This window comes from Alexandromys fortis, unplaced genomic scaffold, assembly GCF_014885135.2.
Source record: "Alexandromys fortis isolate MF-2015 unplaced genomic scaffold, M_Fortis_MF-2015_v1.1 scaffold_377, whole genome shotgun sequence".
Classification (NCBI taxonomy): Eukaryota; Metazoa; Chordata; class Mammalia; order Rodentia; family Cricetidae; genus Alexandromys; species Alexandromys fortis.
This window is the reverse complement of record NW_026068257.1, coordinates 242,777-257,293: the sequence shown is the minus strand read 5'-3', so window position 1 is coordinate 257,293 and position 14,517 is coordinate 242,777. Positions and strand designations below refer to the sequence as shown.

At 49.8% G+C, this 14,517-nt stretch overlaps 1 protein-coding gene across 5 annotated transcripts in view; it reads left to right on the top strand.

Moving 5' to 3' along the window:
- Nucleotides 1-14,517, top strand: part of Plb1 (phospholipase B1) — a 95,172-nt gene that overhangs the window by 67,831 nt on the left and 12,824 nt on the right. For all 5 annotated transcript variants that reach the window (XM_050131588.1, XM_050131584.1, XM_050131585.1 and 2 more), the window contains 10 exons: nucleotides 302-367; nucleotides 4,124-4,184; nucleotides 4,695-4,753; nucleotides 6,978-7,045; nucleotides 7,298-7,341; nucleotides 7,562-7,661; nucleotides 11,172-11,223; nucleotides 12,040-12,120; nucleotides 13,427-13,492; nucleotides 13,906-14,000. In XM_050131588.1, coding sequence (XP_049987545.1) covers nucleotides 302-367; nucleotides 4,124-4,184; nucleotides 4,695-4,753; nucleotides 6,978-7,045; nucleotides 7,298-7,341; nucleotides 7,562-7,661; nucleotides 11,172-11,223; nucleotides 12,040-12,120; nucleotides 13,427-13,492; nucleotides 13,906-14,000 — 692 coding nt within the window. The remainder of the gene's footprint in view (nucleotides 1-301; nucleotides 368-4,123; nucleotides 4,185-4,694; nucleotides 4,754-6,977; nucleotides 7,046-7,297; nucleotides 7,342-7,561; nucleotides 7,662-11,171; nucleotides 11,224-12,039; nucleotides 12,121-13,426; nucleotides 13,493-13,905; nucleotides 14,001-14,517) is intronic.

Genomic DNA, 14,517 nt, shown 5'->3' with positions numbered 1-14,517 from the left:
AACAAGAAGAAAATAGGTAAGACTGAGTACTGCGGAGAAGTGTAATTGCTCCGGGTCTTCATGAGGTCATGGAGCCCAGACCGCAGGATGTGTAGACTTTCTCTGAGTCTTTTATTTGTGCCTCCCTGGTTAATAAGGGTTTACAAAAACCCTTCCAGAAATGACTGAAGTTCTGTCTGTGCAGTTCTTTGCCCTTCAATGCAGAACCCTGATAAGTAAACCTAGAAGTCAGGGCGGTTAGCTCATGCACAGCCTCCCTGCTGTTAGATAACCTCTCAGTGTGATTTCTGTTTCCTCCTAGGATGAGCCCTTCCTGAGAACCTTCCGGAACAGTAACTACACGTACCCTTCCGAGCCAGCCATTGAGGTAACCTCTGACTCATGTCTGTGTCTCTCAGACACAAGCCAGTCCCACCTGCCGGGGACTCAGGGCGTGGTGCAGACTTCACTGTTAGCTTAAGCACAAATATACCCTTCTTACATACTGGGAATTGGAATGCACAGAAAAGGGTCCGGAACTGAGGCCCCAGGATGCTCCTGACATGTTCTCAAGTTGCCTACCTGACGTCAGCGGCCAAGCAGAGGAAGTGCCTTGACCTTTGCCGTCCTGGGCTTAGCGACATTGTTTTAATTAAGCATCTCAGCCTTGCAGAGGTGGACAGTGGAGGTGGGGAGGGGTGTCAGGGTGGGACAGGGGGCATGAAGTGCCATCAACGTCCTGAATGTGGAACCCTAAACCAAGTTGGAAAGAATCTCTGTGCCAGGGGTGGGGCCTGGCAGGAAGCTGACGCATATCCACACCAACCCCCGCCCCCCAGCCTTAACTGGATACAAGTTACTTGGCCCCGCTCTGAACTTTCAGAGCTCTGTGGCTTTCAGGATCGACACCCCAAAGCTGGCTCGCCTGATCCTGTGCCATACCGCACCATACACATCACACCCTGGTCCACCGGGACAAGCATTTCACGTTCATACTGAGGGCTGGTGGGGATGTAGAGAGGCATGTAACACGATCCTGACCTGGGTAGTTAGAGCCCAACAGAGTTCACACCTGTGATCCTATAACAGGTGTATACTGTAAGTGTATGCTATGTGCCATACGCTAATCTCAGGGAGTTAGAAACCGATGGGACTCCACTCTTACAGAATCCCATCCACTGAGTTGAGACATCTAGGCCATAGTTAAGTGATCATTTCCGATAGGGACAGCCATTGCCCAGAGAAGGGAGATGGGACAAAGACCCAAAGACTGAGGGATCAATTCTGTTGCATTGTGGTTGCTGAGTCTGTCTGAGAAGGAGAGAGTTGAGTTGAAACATGCAAATCAAAAAGATGTCAACTGCCCGGAAGACCAGAAAAGGCCAAACCGAAGGGCCAGAAAGCTTGGAGGCTGGGGGCAGGAGGGGGAGCATGCTGAGCGTAGCGAGGAAGAGAAGGAAGGTCAGAGTGACTGGAGTCAGGTCATGGGAAACGCGGTGAGAGAGGGGTGAGATCAAAGCAGTGCCGGGGGCCAGATCACAGCCCCAGTGACTGGGCATGAGGGCTGGGGTTCGGATGAAGAGCTAAGGGAAGCCCTGGGAGGTTGGAGGATCTGGTACACACCTTTAAGAGACTTACCTCGCTGCCGCATGGAGGCTATATCAGACATCAGGGACTGGGGGGAGACTTGCTTTTTGAAATAGAGTGACGAGTAGCTCAGGCTGTCCTAAAACTCCTGTAGCCAAGGATGATCTTGAGCCCCTGATTCTCTTACCCCACCTGCCAAGTCCTGGGGTTACAGGTGTGCACCACCACACCCAGATTTTGCTTAAGTCTTTGTTTGGTTTTTGAAATATGATCTTGCTCTATAGCCCAGATGGGCCTTTAATTCACAATGATCCTCCTGCCTCAGCCTCCTAAATGCTGGGATTACAGGTGGGAACTGCCACACCTAGAAGAAAGATCTTTTGTAAGCCAGCCAAAGCACTGAGAAGAGACTTAGTGGAAGGTGCCAAGGAACTGTCAAGTGTGACGTCCTAGTACAGCCGTGTGGCTGGGAGCTGTGTCATCTTCAGGCTCCCTGAATTCTCTCTGACTCATGTTAACCCCAAGGAAAAAAGTCCTGCTTGAACCAATGACTTTTCACTGTCCTATGTGACTGAAAAGCCTTGTCAACCAGGCATTCATCTGTTCATGTTCCACTTCCCAATCGGATACTAAGAGGAGCAACCACTACGCTAAGCGCCAGATGGGCGGTAGAGAACAGAGTGGGTCTCTGCCTGTTCTCTTGGACCTTTATTCTCGTGATCTTTTCTTTCTCTGTTAGAAGAAAGCTCAGGCTAGAAGGGTATTGCTTGTTTTAGCAGACTGCTGCTTAAAGTGGGCAACATCAACACAACCTTTGTTGCAAAGTCCTGGTGGTATATCCTGGACCTACTCTGTGTACGTATAGCAAGATGGCAGGACCCTGGGCAGTCCTAGCTGAGGTCACGGCATGGTGTCTTCCCCTTTGTAACAGATGTACACGCTCGGATCTAATCTGTATGTGTCGTAAAGAACACGCTTAACTCTCAGAGATTTCCATGGCGTGGTAACTCTAGAACTTTCCTTCAAAGTTGCACTTTTCCCAAGTGGTTGTTCTTGACTTCATAAAATGTCTAAACAGATGGGTGAAACCACTGTGACCCGTTGAGGAGGTCCTTGGGATAAACGGATCTACTGGATTAAGCAACTGTTTAGGAGAGAGTTTGGTGAAGCCCCCCTCCTTCCCCACCCCATGAAAGCCGCACTTATGTCAAAGATTCTTCAAGGTTGATTGATGAGGATTTCTTGAATGTTACAGATCCAGAGCCAAGTTGTTGTGTACCGTCTTTAGTCTCCTTAGTAGCTGTTCATTGTCCAACTCTGTGCCCAACCAAAATCCTTGTGACTATCAGGGGAAACTTTTTAAAAATACATTAACCAAACAGATGAACCACTAACATCCATCAATGCCAAAGCCCAAACTGTCACTAGGTAGCATCAGAGAGGTCATTTTCCTTGTTTCCTGTAACCCAGATACCTGATGTCTCCATCAGTGGACTTCTTTTGTTCTGTGACTATAAAAAAACCTCACAGAATCGTTTCTACGTTGGAGCAGATTATCCGGGGAACCTAAATCTATGTTCCTGAGCCATGGGTACTCTTTTATTTTTTTTTCATGTTTTTCTCTCCCTTTAAGGAAGAGTTGTGTTTTGAGTGACAGTTTATCCTCCCTCCCACTGAGATGAAAACTATGTTTTGATTGACAGTTCTCACTCGCTCAGGAGGATGTGAGAAAGTTTGTCTTTGGATAACCTTTCTGAGGCTCTGACAGTTACTCACCATCAGTCGAACCTTTGGGGGAGGCTTTCCTGCACCCCCAGTGCACTTCCATTTGGGCAACGCTAGTTCTTCGCCAGTCCTCTTGAATTGTCATTTCTGTACCTTCTGCCTCCCACCCTACCCTGACTCCCCCTGGCACCTGGAAAATCTACCCTTTATTAGAGACCAGGACAGTTGACTGAAAGTGTCCAGTGTGGCAGATGTCCGGTTTTGCTCGTGGGATGGGGGAGGGTTGATGGCTCTGAGTTAAATAGGCCAAACAGGAAAGATGTGCAGGCACCAGAGGCTTTGCAATTACGAAACTTCGGTATTTTCATAAAAATATTTTAATGGGTGGTTGTTTAGACTCTTGCGTCATAATTAATGTCAATCAGCTTGGTGTTAACAGCACACACCAAACACCCCAAAGCACGCCTGGGATCGCTCATGTTAGCCATGTAAAACCTGTATCCTATGCAGAACCAGTTGTAAAAATTCCCTGTTTGCTCTCCTTGTCTTGTGGCTGCTGACTCCATTCAATTGTAGATGACTTGGGAAGAGAAAGGCTGTGCTCTGTGTGTTTGTCTCTGTGTGTGTATGTGTGTGCGTGCGTGCATGCACGTGCACAAAAGCCTACTTCTAATTTCCTTTTTCCACACCTACAGTTACTATGCCTACCCTTCTGACACCCCCTCCCTATCCGGCCAGTGATGTATTTCTAGGTTCCTGGGCTGACTCTTCTTGGGCGCACTTTGCCTGCCCGTGAGTGACTGACCCTCTGTTTTTCTTCCTCCTGACTCAGAACTGGGGCAGTGACTTCCTATGCACAACTCAGAGTCCTTCCAGCAGTGTGCCCAGCTCAGGTAAGTACAATCATCACACACCCTTCACAAATTGGGTGAGAGACCTGTAGGTGCACCCTAGAGTGGTCCTTGCTGGTCTCATTGAAAGGCAGAGCTTCAGGCTCGGAGACAGACCGGGAAGTGGCTACTGCTGGGTTCCCTTCCATGTGGAACGGCTCAGGCCTCCTCCCCAAGTACTGCTTACTCTCAGTAACTTTCACTCTTTGGAGTTTCAACACTGCTCCTCAGGCCTCCCTGACTGGTGAGACAGGTGCAGCCAGGGATGTGGCCCTAGCTGCCTATTCCGTGTGACCCACGCTGGAACTCTGCTAGGCCACCCATAGGGCGCCTGATGGCATCACACACTTCAGAGCCTTAGCGTTCTGAATGAATGGAAGAGGCTGTGCTGGTGAAGCCTTGGGCTAGAAACAGCCCAGGAAGTTGTGGGCTGTGGCAAACTCACCGGTCTTGTTTACTTCATACTGTAAAAGGCCAACACCCACCTGCTCTCCTTTTGCCCGTCTCTCCTAGTCCATGAGCTCCGACCAGCAGACATCAAGGTGGTGGCAGCTCTGGGTGACTCTGTGACAGTGAGTACTAAGCCACGGGCCAGGGTGGGCCCCACAGGGTTTAGCCTGGCTTCGCAGAGCCAGTTCTTCCTCTGCCTTCAGTAGGGAGTCCCCTTCCAGGCATGAAGCATGGATCCCAGCCCGCCATCTTCCGTAGCCCTACTTAAACTTCACCCCGTGTAACCCCCCCCACCCCATCCCACTCCCTAACATCCCATCAGTCCACAGTTGCCTGAATTCAACTCTGTCAACACAGTCCTAAAGAGTGCCAGGTCTTCTCTACACATTGCCCGGAGCTCCTCACCCCACTTAAGGGCATGTTCCTTAGGGACAGAGGGAAACACAGTTCAGTCCTGGCCCAGTCGCATGAGACCACTGGTCAGCTACTGCTCTGTGCACCGTGCTCTCTCAGCATTTCTTAAAAGGCAGCGTTAAACAGTCATAGCCCTCCAGCTAAGGCAGCAAGAAACTTATGGGGGAGGAGCGTCTTGAGGGTGACATATACATATGGGACTTTGAAAATGCAGGTCCGTTCCTGTGGGAACAAAGCCACCCCACAGTGAAGGAAGTGAAGGAATTTTCATTGTGGTCCAGACAAGGGAAGGGAAGGTAATGAAGAGCGCAGACCAGGCTCGACAACCATGACTTCACGGAGGGGAGGGGGGGGTATGCGTGCAGGGGAAGAAGGTGATAGAGTAGAGGAAGGAGACCATCAGAGCCACGAGTCTTTCAGTGTTGCTTTGTGTGTTGGGATCACAATAAATAGCCCTGACTGGCTCCAACATGCTCCATAGCCCAGGTTTTGCCTCAAACTCCCAGCAAGCCTTAGGTTTTCAGCTGCTGGCATTATAATAAGGCATGAGCTACCAGGCCCTGCTGAGGCAATATTGGTTGTTTTGTTTTGTTTTGTTTTGTTTTATTTGAAAGACAGCAAGTAGCGCTGCCTAGGCTCAGACTTCCTGAGGATGACCTTAAACTCCCAGTCCTCTTGGCCTCTGTGACTAGAGTGCTGGATTATGGGTGCACACCACTGAACCCCATGTGTTTGGTTCTGAGAACCGAGGCCAGGGCTTCATGCAGGCCAGGCAAGCACCTTACAGACTGAGTTGTATCCCTAACCTTGGAGCAAGATTCATGTGGTGATATTAAATTGGTTTTTTTATTTTTTTTTTTTAAATAACTCGTTTTAATTTATCTTACGTGTATTGGTATAAAGGTGTCAGATCCCCTGGAACTGGAGTGACAGACAGTTGTAAGCTGCCATGTGGATGCTAAGAATTGAACCCAGGTCCTCTGGAAAGAGCAGCCAGTGCTCTTAACCGCTGAGCCATCTCTCCAGCCCACTATTTTTTTTTTAATCTTTGTTTAATTCACTGATTACAGCAAACGTGTTACTTTGGTAAATGTCAAAGATAGACTGCTTTTTTTTTATTAAGAAAAATATAAGATGGCAGCTTCAGAAATCTTCATAGAAAAGAAGTTAGAGACGAGGAAGGAACACAGGGAAGTAACTGCAGGGTATGATGTCCCCACGGGGTAGGGTTTGACTTTGGCCCTGCCTTGGAGGGGATAGCAGGGAGATTGTGGTCAGGGAAGGGTGAGAAGGAACTAGGGGTTCCTGGGGATGAGGAGGGGGTTCAACAGTCTAGGAATGGGGTGGAGGAGGGGAGCAAGGACAGCAGAGCAGCTGAAGGCCTTGGGGCTTTGGAAATAGCAACTGGTCAGCATGCTTCCATCTGAGGTGTTGAGTGGTCAGAAATGCAGGAAGCAAACGCTGGGGTCAGAAAGTGAATGCTGGATTATGGCATCCCACACTGGGATCTAAACCCTGAAGCAGGAAGAGAGACACATGGAAGTGTCAGAGTCAGAGGCAAATGACAGAGATGCAGAGAGCTGTGGCCGCCCTGGTCGTAGGAAGGGAACATGGTGGCACCTATGAGCTCAGGTGCGATACCAGTGTGGTCTGTAGCAGGCACACGAGTGCTTCCAAGAATATGAACAGTACAAATGGAAGGACCTTCACTGGGGGGCAAGGGGAGGGTGTCAGAAAGGATCAGTGGGACCAAATGAAAGTCTAGGAGAAGAACTCAGACCTTAGATGTGGAGAAATAGAAGAGTGGACCCCTTCCCTAGAGAAGGCCACGCTGAGTATTGGCTGCTACACAGGGCCAGAGGGCCTGCCTGAAGGCCCTCTAACTCATCACCAGGTCACAGCCTTTCGTAAGCATCTCTTGGCTTTTCACAGACAGCCTCGGGAGCGAGACAAAGTGAGTCCAGCAGTCTAACCACCTCCTGGAGGGGGCTGTCCTGGAGGTAAGAGTGTCCATAGATCAATTCTATAGGGGCATAAGAAGTGGGCTCCCTGCCACCTGCTCAGGACCAGGTCTAGGTCCCCATGGCCCTACTCTGATATCCAAGGAGACTCTGTGATGTTTGTACTAGCCCTGAAGATGGTAGGAGCAATGCCCCAAGGACAAAAATCTCTCTGGCCTGACTCCTACCTGTGACAACTCAGGAGGCAGCAAGTCTGTGTGACTTTGACAAAGTTACTTTTCTCTTCCCCAGCATTGGAGGAGATGGAACGTTGGAGACCCATACCACACTGCCTAGTAAGTAGCCCACACCAAGAGATCCCGGCACCACAACCATAAATAACCCTCACCGAGGCCAGGGCCTTTTGCCTAGAGTTGGAGACACAGGAAATTATCTGCCGGGAAGAGAGTTAGCTAGCACCAGAAAGATAAGGGCCCTCCTGCCACATACTTGGGACCCCAATAGGCCTACCTCAGTTCCTTTCACCTGAGCTCTCTGCTTTCTCTATCTTTAAAGACATACTGAAGAAGTTCAACCCTTCCATCCTTGGATTCTCCACCGGTACCTTGGAAGAGACAGCGGGATTAAATATGGCCAGAGAAGGGGCCAGAGCTCAGTGAGTCGATGTGGGGACCAGCAATGAGATCAGGGTGGGAAACAGGAAGTGACAAGGGGCACGGTGTCTAGTACCCAATTTGTCTGTCAGGGGCATGAACCGCCTGTGCAGAATGGCGCTCAGCATCACAAACCACTCGGTTCTCTTCCTCCTTCACTTTTCTCTCTCTGTCTTGCCTCATATCCTTGAATCTAAAAGAAGAATTTTTTTTTTTTTTAAAAAACTGTGTTTTGACACTAGGGAGTTAGATGTCAGAGCTCCTCAAATAGCATGGCCGTGGTTTGTTTTCACTGGGATCTCTGTTGTTGACAGCAACCCAGGTAATTAAGGCTGAAATGCCTGACCGGGTTCATTGATTTCCTGCGTGGAGCGTGCTGGGCATTTGCTTTGCAGAAGGCTTGCTGCGTTCTTGTCACCAGGGAGACGGCACAGGCTTGACTCACACGCCACTTACAGAGAACATTCCTTTTGAAAGCATCAGCTAGGCCCAGGGCTCAGCTTGAATCTTGGTGCCACAGAAGTGTTGATATCCAGTGTCACAAGAGGAAAGACTTATTTGCCTACAAAACACTGGGCCTGTGCGCTGTTGTGCCAGTACCTACTTAACTGTTAGGATTACTGGAGTCCAGGCTTTGTTTATCAGAAGCTGGCTCCTCAGTCTCTTCCTCCTCCACCCCTTCATGGGGAAATGGGGGTACGGATACGCATGTGGGTGTGTGCATTCAGATACATGTGCACACATATGTTCTTACAGCTAGAGGCCAGAGGACAAGGTCACCTTTTGCTCAGGAACTCATCACCTTAAATTTATGCTATAAAGATTTACCTTGTGTATGTGCATGCGCATGCACACACCCGTGCTCACAGAAGCCAGGAGAGAGGACTGGAGATTCAGGTGGTTGTGAGCTGCCTGGCGTAGGAACAGGATGATTGTCCTGTGTAAGCATTTTTTTAACTCTCGAGCCATCTCTCCAGTCTTGTAATTTTATTGTGTGTGTGTGTGATGTGGGGTACACATGGGAAGAGCATGTGTAGAGGTCAGAAGTCATCTTTGAACAGTCGGTTCTCTCCATCCATCATGGCTTCCAGTACTCAGACTCAGGTTGTCTGCCCACTGAGCTAACTAACTCACTGCCCTCTCCAACTTAAATTTTGAAACAGGGTCTATGAACCTGGAGCTCACCAATATGGCAAGGTTAGCTGGCTGGTGAACTCTAGGGGTGCACAGTCTGCACCTCAGCACTGAGATCACAGGTGTACACTGTCCATACCTGGATTTACATGGTCGCTGGGGATTCAAACCTGGGTCCTCATGATTGGATAGCAAGCGCGTTACCCACTGAGCCATCTCCCCAGTCTCCCACCTTTCCCTTTCCTTACTGTCTTACTTAGCATCTCTGCCTGAGCAGAGGCAGTGGTAGGAGATGTAGCTGGCACCCTCAGGCATCGCTCGTGTCCAGTGTTGAGGGGAAGCGACGGGAAGCCATTGGCTTGAGTAAGGTTTGAGAATTGTTCTCTCTTTTTCTCATTTGGACCCTGTCATTTGTCAGTGTGGATAAGTGGAAGTTCATCTGAAGAGAAAGATAACACACGAGAGACCCGAGTTTGAATTCCCAGCACCCATGTAATTGCCAGGTCCACAGAGATCAGACGTCCTGTGTTCAAGTCTCTACTCAGAAACGCACTGGCTGTGTGACCTTGGCAAGTTGCTTAGCATCTCTAAGTCTTAATTTTCTTCTCTCTAAGGAGGTCATCATAGAACCTGTCTCTGAGCTGTCATAGGATTAAAGGAGATAAATAAGTCTTGGAAAGACTGCGCATGGCAAATAGTCCGTGTGCATATAAAAGCTTGCCATTCTCAGGAAATTTAGTTTCAAATTTTTATTCAGTAGCTAATTGATCATCAAGCGAAAATGCATTCAGTGTCTGCATTACTGAGTGATACCCACAGATTCAAAAGGTAAAGTCCGAGCTCTGGAAGAATTAGTCCAGCCAAGGAAGGAGACAAAGAGCAGCTAACTTTGGGGGAAGGGGGGGCTGTGTACAGCAACACTGCAGACTGGGACCAGCTGCTTCTCCTAGTCCTCGGGGAGCCAAAATGATGTCAGGACATGTGTCTCAGGCCTGGGACCTGTGCAAACAGCTGCAAGGAGAGACCCCAGACTCTGGAGGGAAGGAGAGACAAGAGGGAGGACTTGTGGCTAAGGAGGCAAGAAAAGAGGAGCGTGGTGGGGGCCTGAGGAGTAGGAAGCAGCTGGCTGTGGGGGGAGGCGCGGAAAAGGCGCCTCCCATGGAACCTGAAGGCCTCATCTCTGTTTCACTTCAGAGCCTGACTCTGGCCTGTCAGGAGTTACAGCGTATCTGTGGTTGCCTTTACTGTCACTATAATCTTGGGTGCATAAATCCTCCGTGAGGAGGGCAGAGATGGCGCCACATGTGCTGGCCTGTATCTGCCCGCTGTGTCCACGCTCAGCCTGTAACCATCTCGTGTTGGCTCTTTATGTTGTCTGTGTGTCCTTTGCTCACCTAACTTCTCAGATCAATTTTGTTGTTTTGTGGCAGGGTCTTGGGTAGCCCAGGCTGGCCTCTCAGTCACCATGTAGCCAAGGCTGGCCTTCAACTCCCAATTCTCCTGCCTCTACATCCCAAGTGCTAGGATTGCAGGTGTGTGCCACCACACCTGGCTCGACACATGTCTTTTTAAGGAAGCAGCATCACTGAGGTGTACCAACCCACAGTAAACCACACATATTCAAAGACATACAATTTGCGAAGCCTGGATACCTGTCTACCTGTGAGACAATCACCTCTCTCAAGCAGTGAGCATGCCTGTCACTCAGTGACCTGAGGCCCATCCCTGCTGCCAAGTGCAGCAATGCCTCGTTCCTTTTCGTTGCTGTGTATCATTCCACTGCCACACATAACCGAGTATCTAGAACTTAACACTGTGCTGTTATTTACAACAAACAGTGGGGACAAGGAGTCCCGATCCTGCCCATAATGTCTCTCCTATCCTGTCTTGTTGGAAGGGAGGGGGGAAATAATGGTATTGAAATCCAAGTAGCAATGGAGAGGACTACGGGGATCAAAGGATTGACTGTTGGGGCTCAGACATAGCAGTGAACGGACCCATCAAGCCTGGAGAGGAGAAATCCAGGGACTAATTTAGAAATGTGACTTTTTTCAAAAATAAAAGATTATTTTTAAAACAGGCAACCGAGTAAGTATCAAACAGGCTCAGCCTGTAGTGAAAAGACTTGTAGATAAAGGGGCGGGTAGCTGAGAATGTTGTCCAAATCCTAGATAAGAGACCAGAGACCAGCGAGGCCTTGGTCCCTTCCCAGGGGCAGCAGGGTCTGGAGCAGTGTAGACTCAGGTTCCTGATGAGAACAAGCCTGTGACGTCTGCAGAGCAGACCCTCACAGGCTGACTGGGAAGAGCAGCTTTTGTGGAGTCCAGCTTCAGGCCTCCGTGCCGAACAACTCTGATGGTGACGTGTCTCCCTTCTAGGGACATGCCAGCCCAGGCTCAGGCTCTGGTGGAGAAAATGAAAGCCACACCTGTGAGTACAGACCCCCTAAAAGGTGTTCTTCCCTCTAGCTGGGGAGATGCAGGGCCTGATGAACCCCTCAGCTTGTCTTCAGCAGATCTTCAAGGGGCTCACAGGCGCTCTGCCTGGCACCCTGCCCCGGGACTGGCTGCAGGAGGACAAGGTGGAGCGGGGAGTTGGCCAAGATCACAGGCCTTGGGCTCTTTATCCCAGAGTTGGCTTCCCAGAGCCCTCTTATATAAACACAAAGCACTAAAAATAGGCTGCCCGGTCCAACCCCTCCCCCTCCCAGCCCCTCAGAATCTCACTTGCACTTTCTTCTACTGCCCTGTTCCTGCGCTGTGGACTGTGGCTTCTGGAGGACTCCTTTTATGGTGGAGGCTGAGTGGGGCACAACAGCTCCTGGGCCTTCCTGGTATTTCCCCACCATACTACCCTGCCGGGTTCTCCCTCCATGAACCCAGGCCGTAAGAGCCCCAACTTTGTCCCCAAGCTCTGTCTTTTGACACAAATTCCTTTGAAGGAGCATGGTGATCCATCCGTGAGGCCTTTCGAGAGCCTGGGGCAATGTGAGACACAATCGTTCTAGCACTTTAAGAGGATTGGTGGTGGGGAGAGAGTAGCCTGTCACCTGTGTATGAGAAGACCCCCCCCCACACACACACACTTCTCACAGGGGAGCGCCCATCTTCTGGGCACCATGGTGATGGAGGAGTCCTCAGACTCTTGTGTGATACAAAGAAAGATTCCTGAGGAACTGACTACGTAGCATGGCTAGCATCACCAGCAAGTGTCCCCAAACCCTAACCTCAGGATCTGTCCCCTCAGACAATCAACCTGAAGGAAGACTGGAAGCTGGTTACACTCTTTGTTGGGGGCAATGACCTGTGTCATTACTGTGAGAACTCGGTAAGTAGCTGACTAGCCCCACTGGGGGCAAGAGAGTGAAACTGCTGACCCCCATCCTCCTCACGTTGGGCTCTGAGCATTTGATTCCACCCCAGCAGCCTCTGGTTCACACAGAGCAAGTGACACTTAGCTTTGCCTAAGTGATTCCCCACTCAGAAGAAAGATCTAGAAGGACCCAATCTTCATGCACTGGGGGGGGGGGCAGGGCCTCCTTGGGACATACAGATGGCACTTTCTGGTAGATAGGTGGCCAGTGATTGTCTTGTGCCTGCTTAGAGTCTGCCCTCTCTTGGAAGGGAAGGTAACACAATCTTCTAAATGTAATTGGAAAAAATAGAAGCAAACTTGAGAGTGTCCTTGCTGTCCTTCAGGATGTTAAGTTAACCAGCCAGCTGGCCTGGGAGCTGACCCCATTCCTGATGTGTCTCTGTGGGGACACATGTCTGGACTTACAAGCATTTGGAAACTTTCCCTTTTAGAATACATCTTGTTCTAAGCTAGGGACATCCTGTATTTTATTTGGCTGGGGAAAGGCAGCTGCCAGGACTTGGAGGATGTGGTAGAATGTTTGATGGTCACTGTTGGGGGTGGGCGGGCAGCTCTTCGCTCCTGGTGGATCACAGAGAGCGACTATTCCTAGACTCTTCCCTCAGTCCTTTCCCAGAACTAGAGACCTGGGGTACACGAGAAAGACTTAACTCCTGGGGCTTTGTAATCATACTGTTTTGTCGGGGTGGCTACTGCAAATAATGAAGACTTATTATAAAAGCTTGGTCTATATTTTAGGCTTATTCCTAATTAGCTCTTAAAAACGTAACCTACTTATAGTAATCTACATTCTATCACGTGACATGACCTCTCTTCCATCTTGCACCTCCTGTTTCCTCTCCATCTGCCTGACAACTCCACCCTTCTTCCCAGAGTCCTCTCTGTCTCCAGAAGTCCCACATAACTTCTTCCTAGCTGTTGGCCATTCAGATTTTTATCACACCAATCACAGCAATACATTTTCACACTGTGTATAATATCCCACAACAGGGCTTTCAGCATAGCTGGGTCCTTTTTTTGTGGGGCTTATTGGAAACCAGAGGATAGCAGAGCTGCCCGTGGACACATGGTGTGGGAAATGCCTCATGTAAACAATTTTGTCTCTGTTCCGTAGAGCTTATGTTTATGAAAAAGAACACCACCAGGTTTCTCGGGAATGCAAGAAGGCTGGACTTTTGGGGACGGGAGTAGCTCAGTTCACTCTCTGATTCTTCCTCCCAGAGTAGAAAGCTACAGCTAGCCTCCTTTTCCCTTACAGGAGAACCAGTTAGCGGATGAGTATGTCAAGCACATCCAGCAGGCCTTGGACATCCTCTATGAGGAGGTAGGAGTGGGTAGCGAGCAGCCTGTTCCCTGGTCCTGCAAGCAACCCTGCTTTCTTTCCCACTACTGCCATGTGTGGAGGGCCTTGGTTAGCATCTAAGCAAATTGAACCCAATTCTCTGCGGGACAGCTTCTAACTGACTTGGAAGCCAGATAATGCATAGCAAAGAGCTCCTGCTAGAGCCAACTGCCCTGGATTTGAGGGCAGACACTGTGGCATTCATTCGTGCTGGGTATCTGGGTATCAACTTTTCTGTCTGATGAAGAGTCGTTGCGATTACACAGGCTCCTCCCTGGGCATCAGTTTCTCAGATGGTAATCTCAGGTGGGCCAGGTTAGATCGAAGACTGTTCTCTAGGCTTCCTAACCCCCACTACCTTGAACTTATAAAATCCATGCCTCTGCCTCCCACAGCTTCCCAGGGTTTTCATCAATGTGGTGGAGGTCATGGAGCTGGCTGGCCTGTACCAGGGCGAAGGTGGGAAGTGTGCCATGCCGCTGGCAGTTCAGTAAGTGTGCACAGCATGGTTGCCTGGGGTGGGCAGGGCCAGGAGCCAGGGACTTAGAAAACACTTGGAACTGACTATAGAACCCAATGCCTACTCCATTACCTAGATAGTAATTTCCTTTTCTACACAGTGAGACACACCAAATAGCCCATAAGCCTCCCCAGCACTTCCGATTCCAAAGTCCACCCCTCCCTGCAGAGGACAGTGAGCTTCCAGGACACCTCCAGTGTTCTTAGAATCCTGGCTCTGCTGCTGGGGAACAATTGGACCAGAACCCACAATCTCTGGACTTCTGAGTACTTGCCTATAAAATAGGGGTAACTCCTTCCCCAAAGCAACATCAACAGGAAGTACACTCATGGGCTAGAACAGGCTCTAGGAAGATACCTTTTCTCCCACCCTCAAAATCAGAACTTGGAGACCAGCTACTCATGAGCATGAAGGCTCAAAGGATTCATTCCAGGACTCAGTTTCTGCAGCTGTGGCTAAGGGGTCCTGTCTGATGGCAAATGGGTGC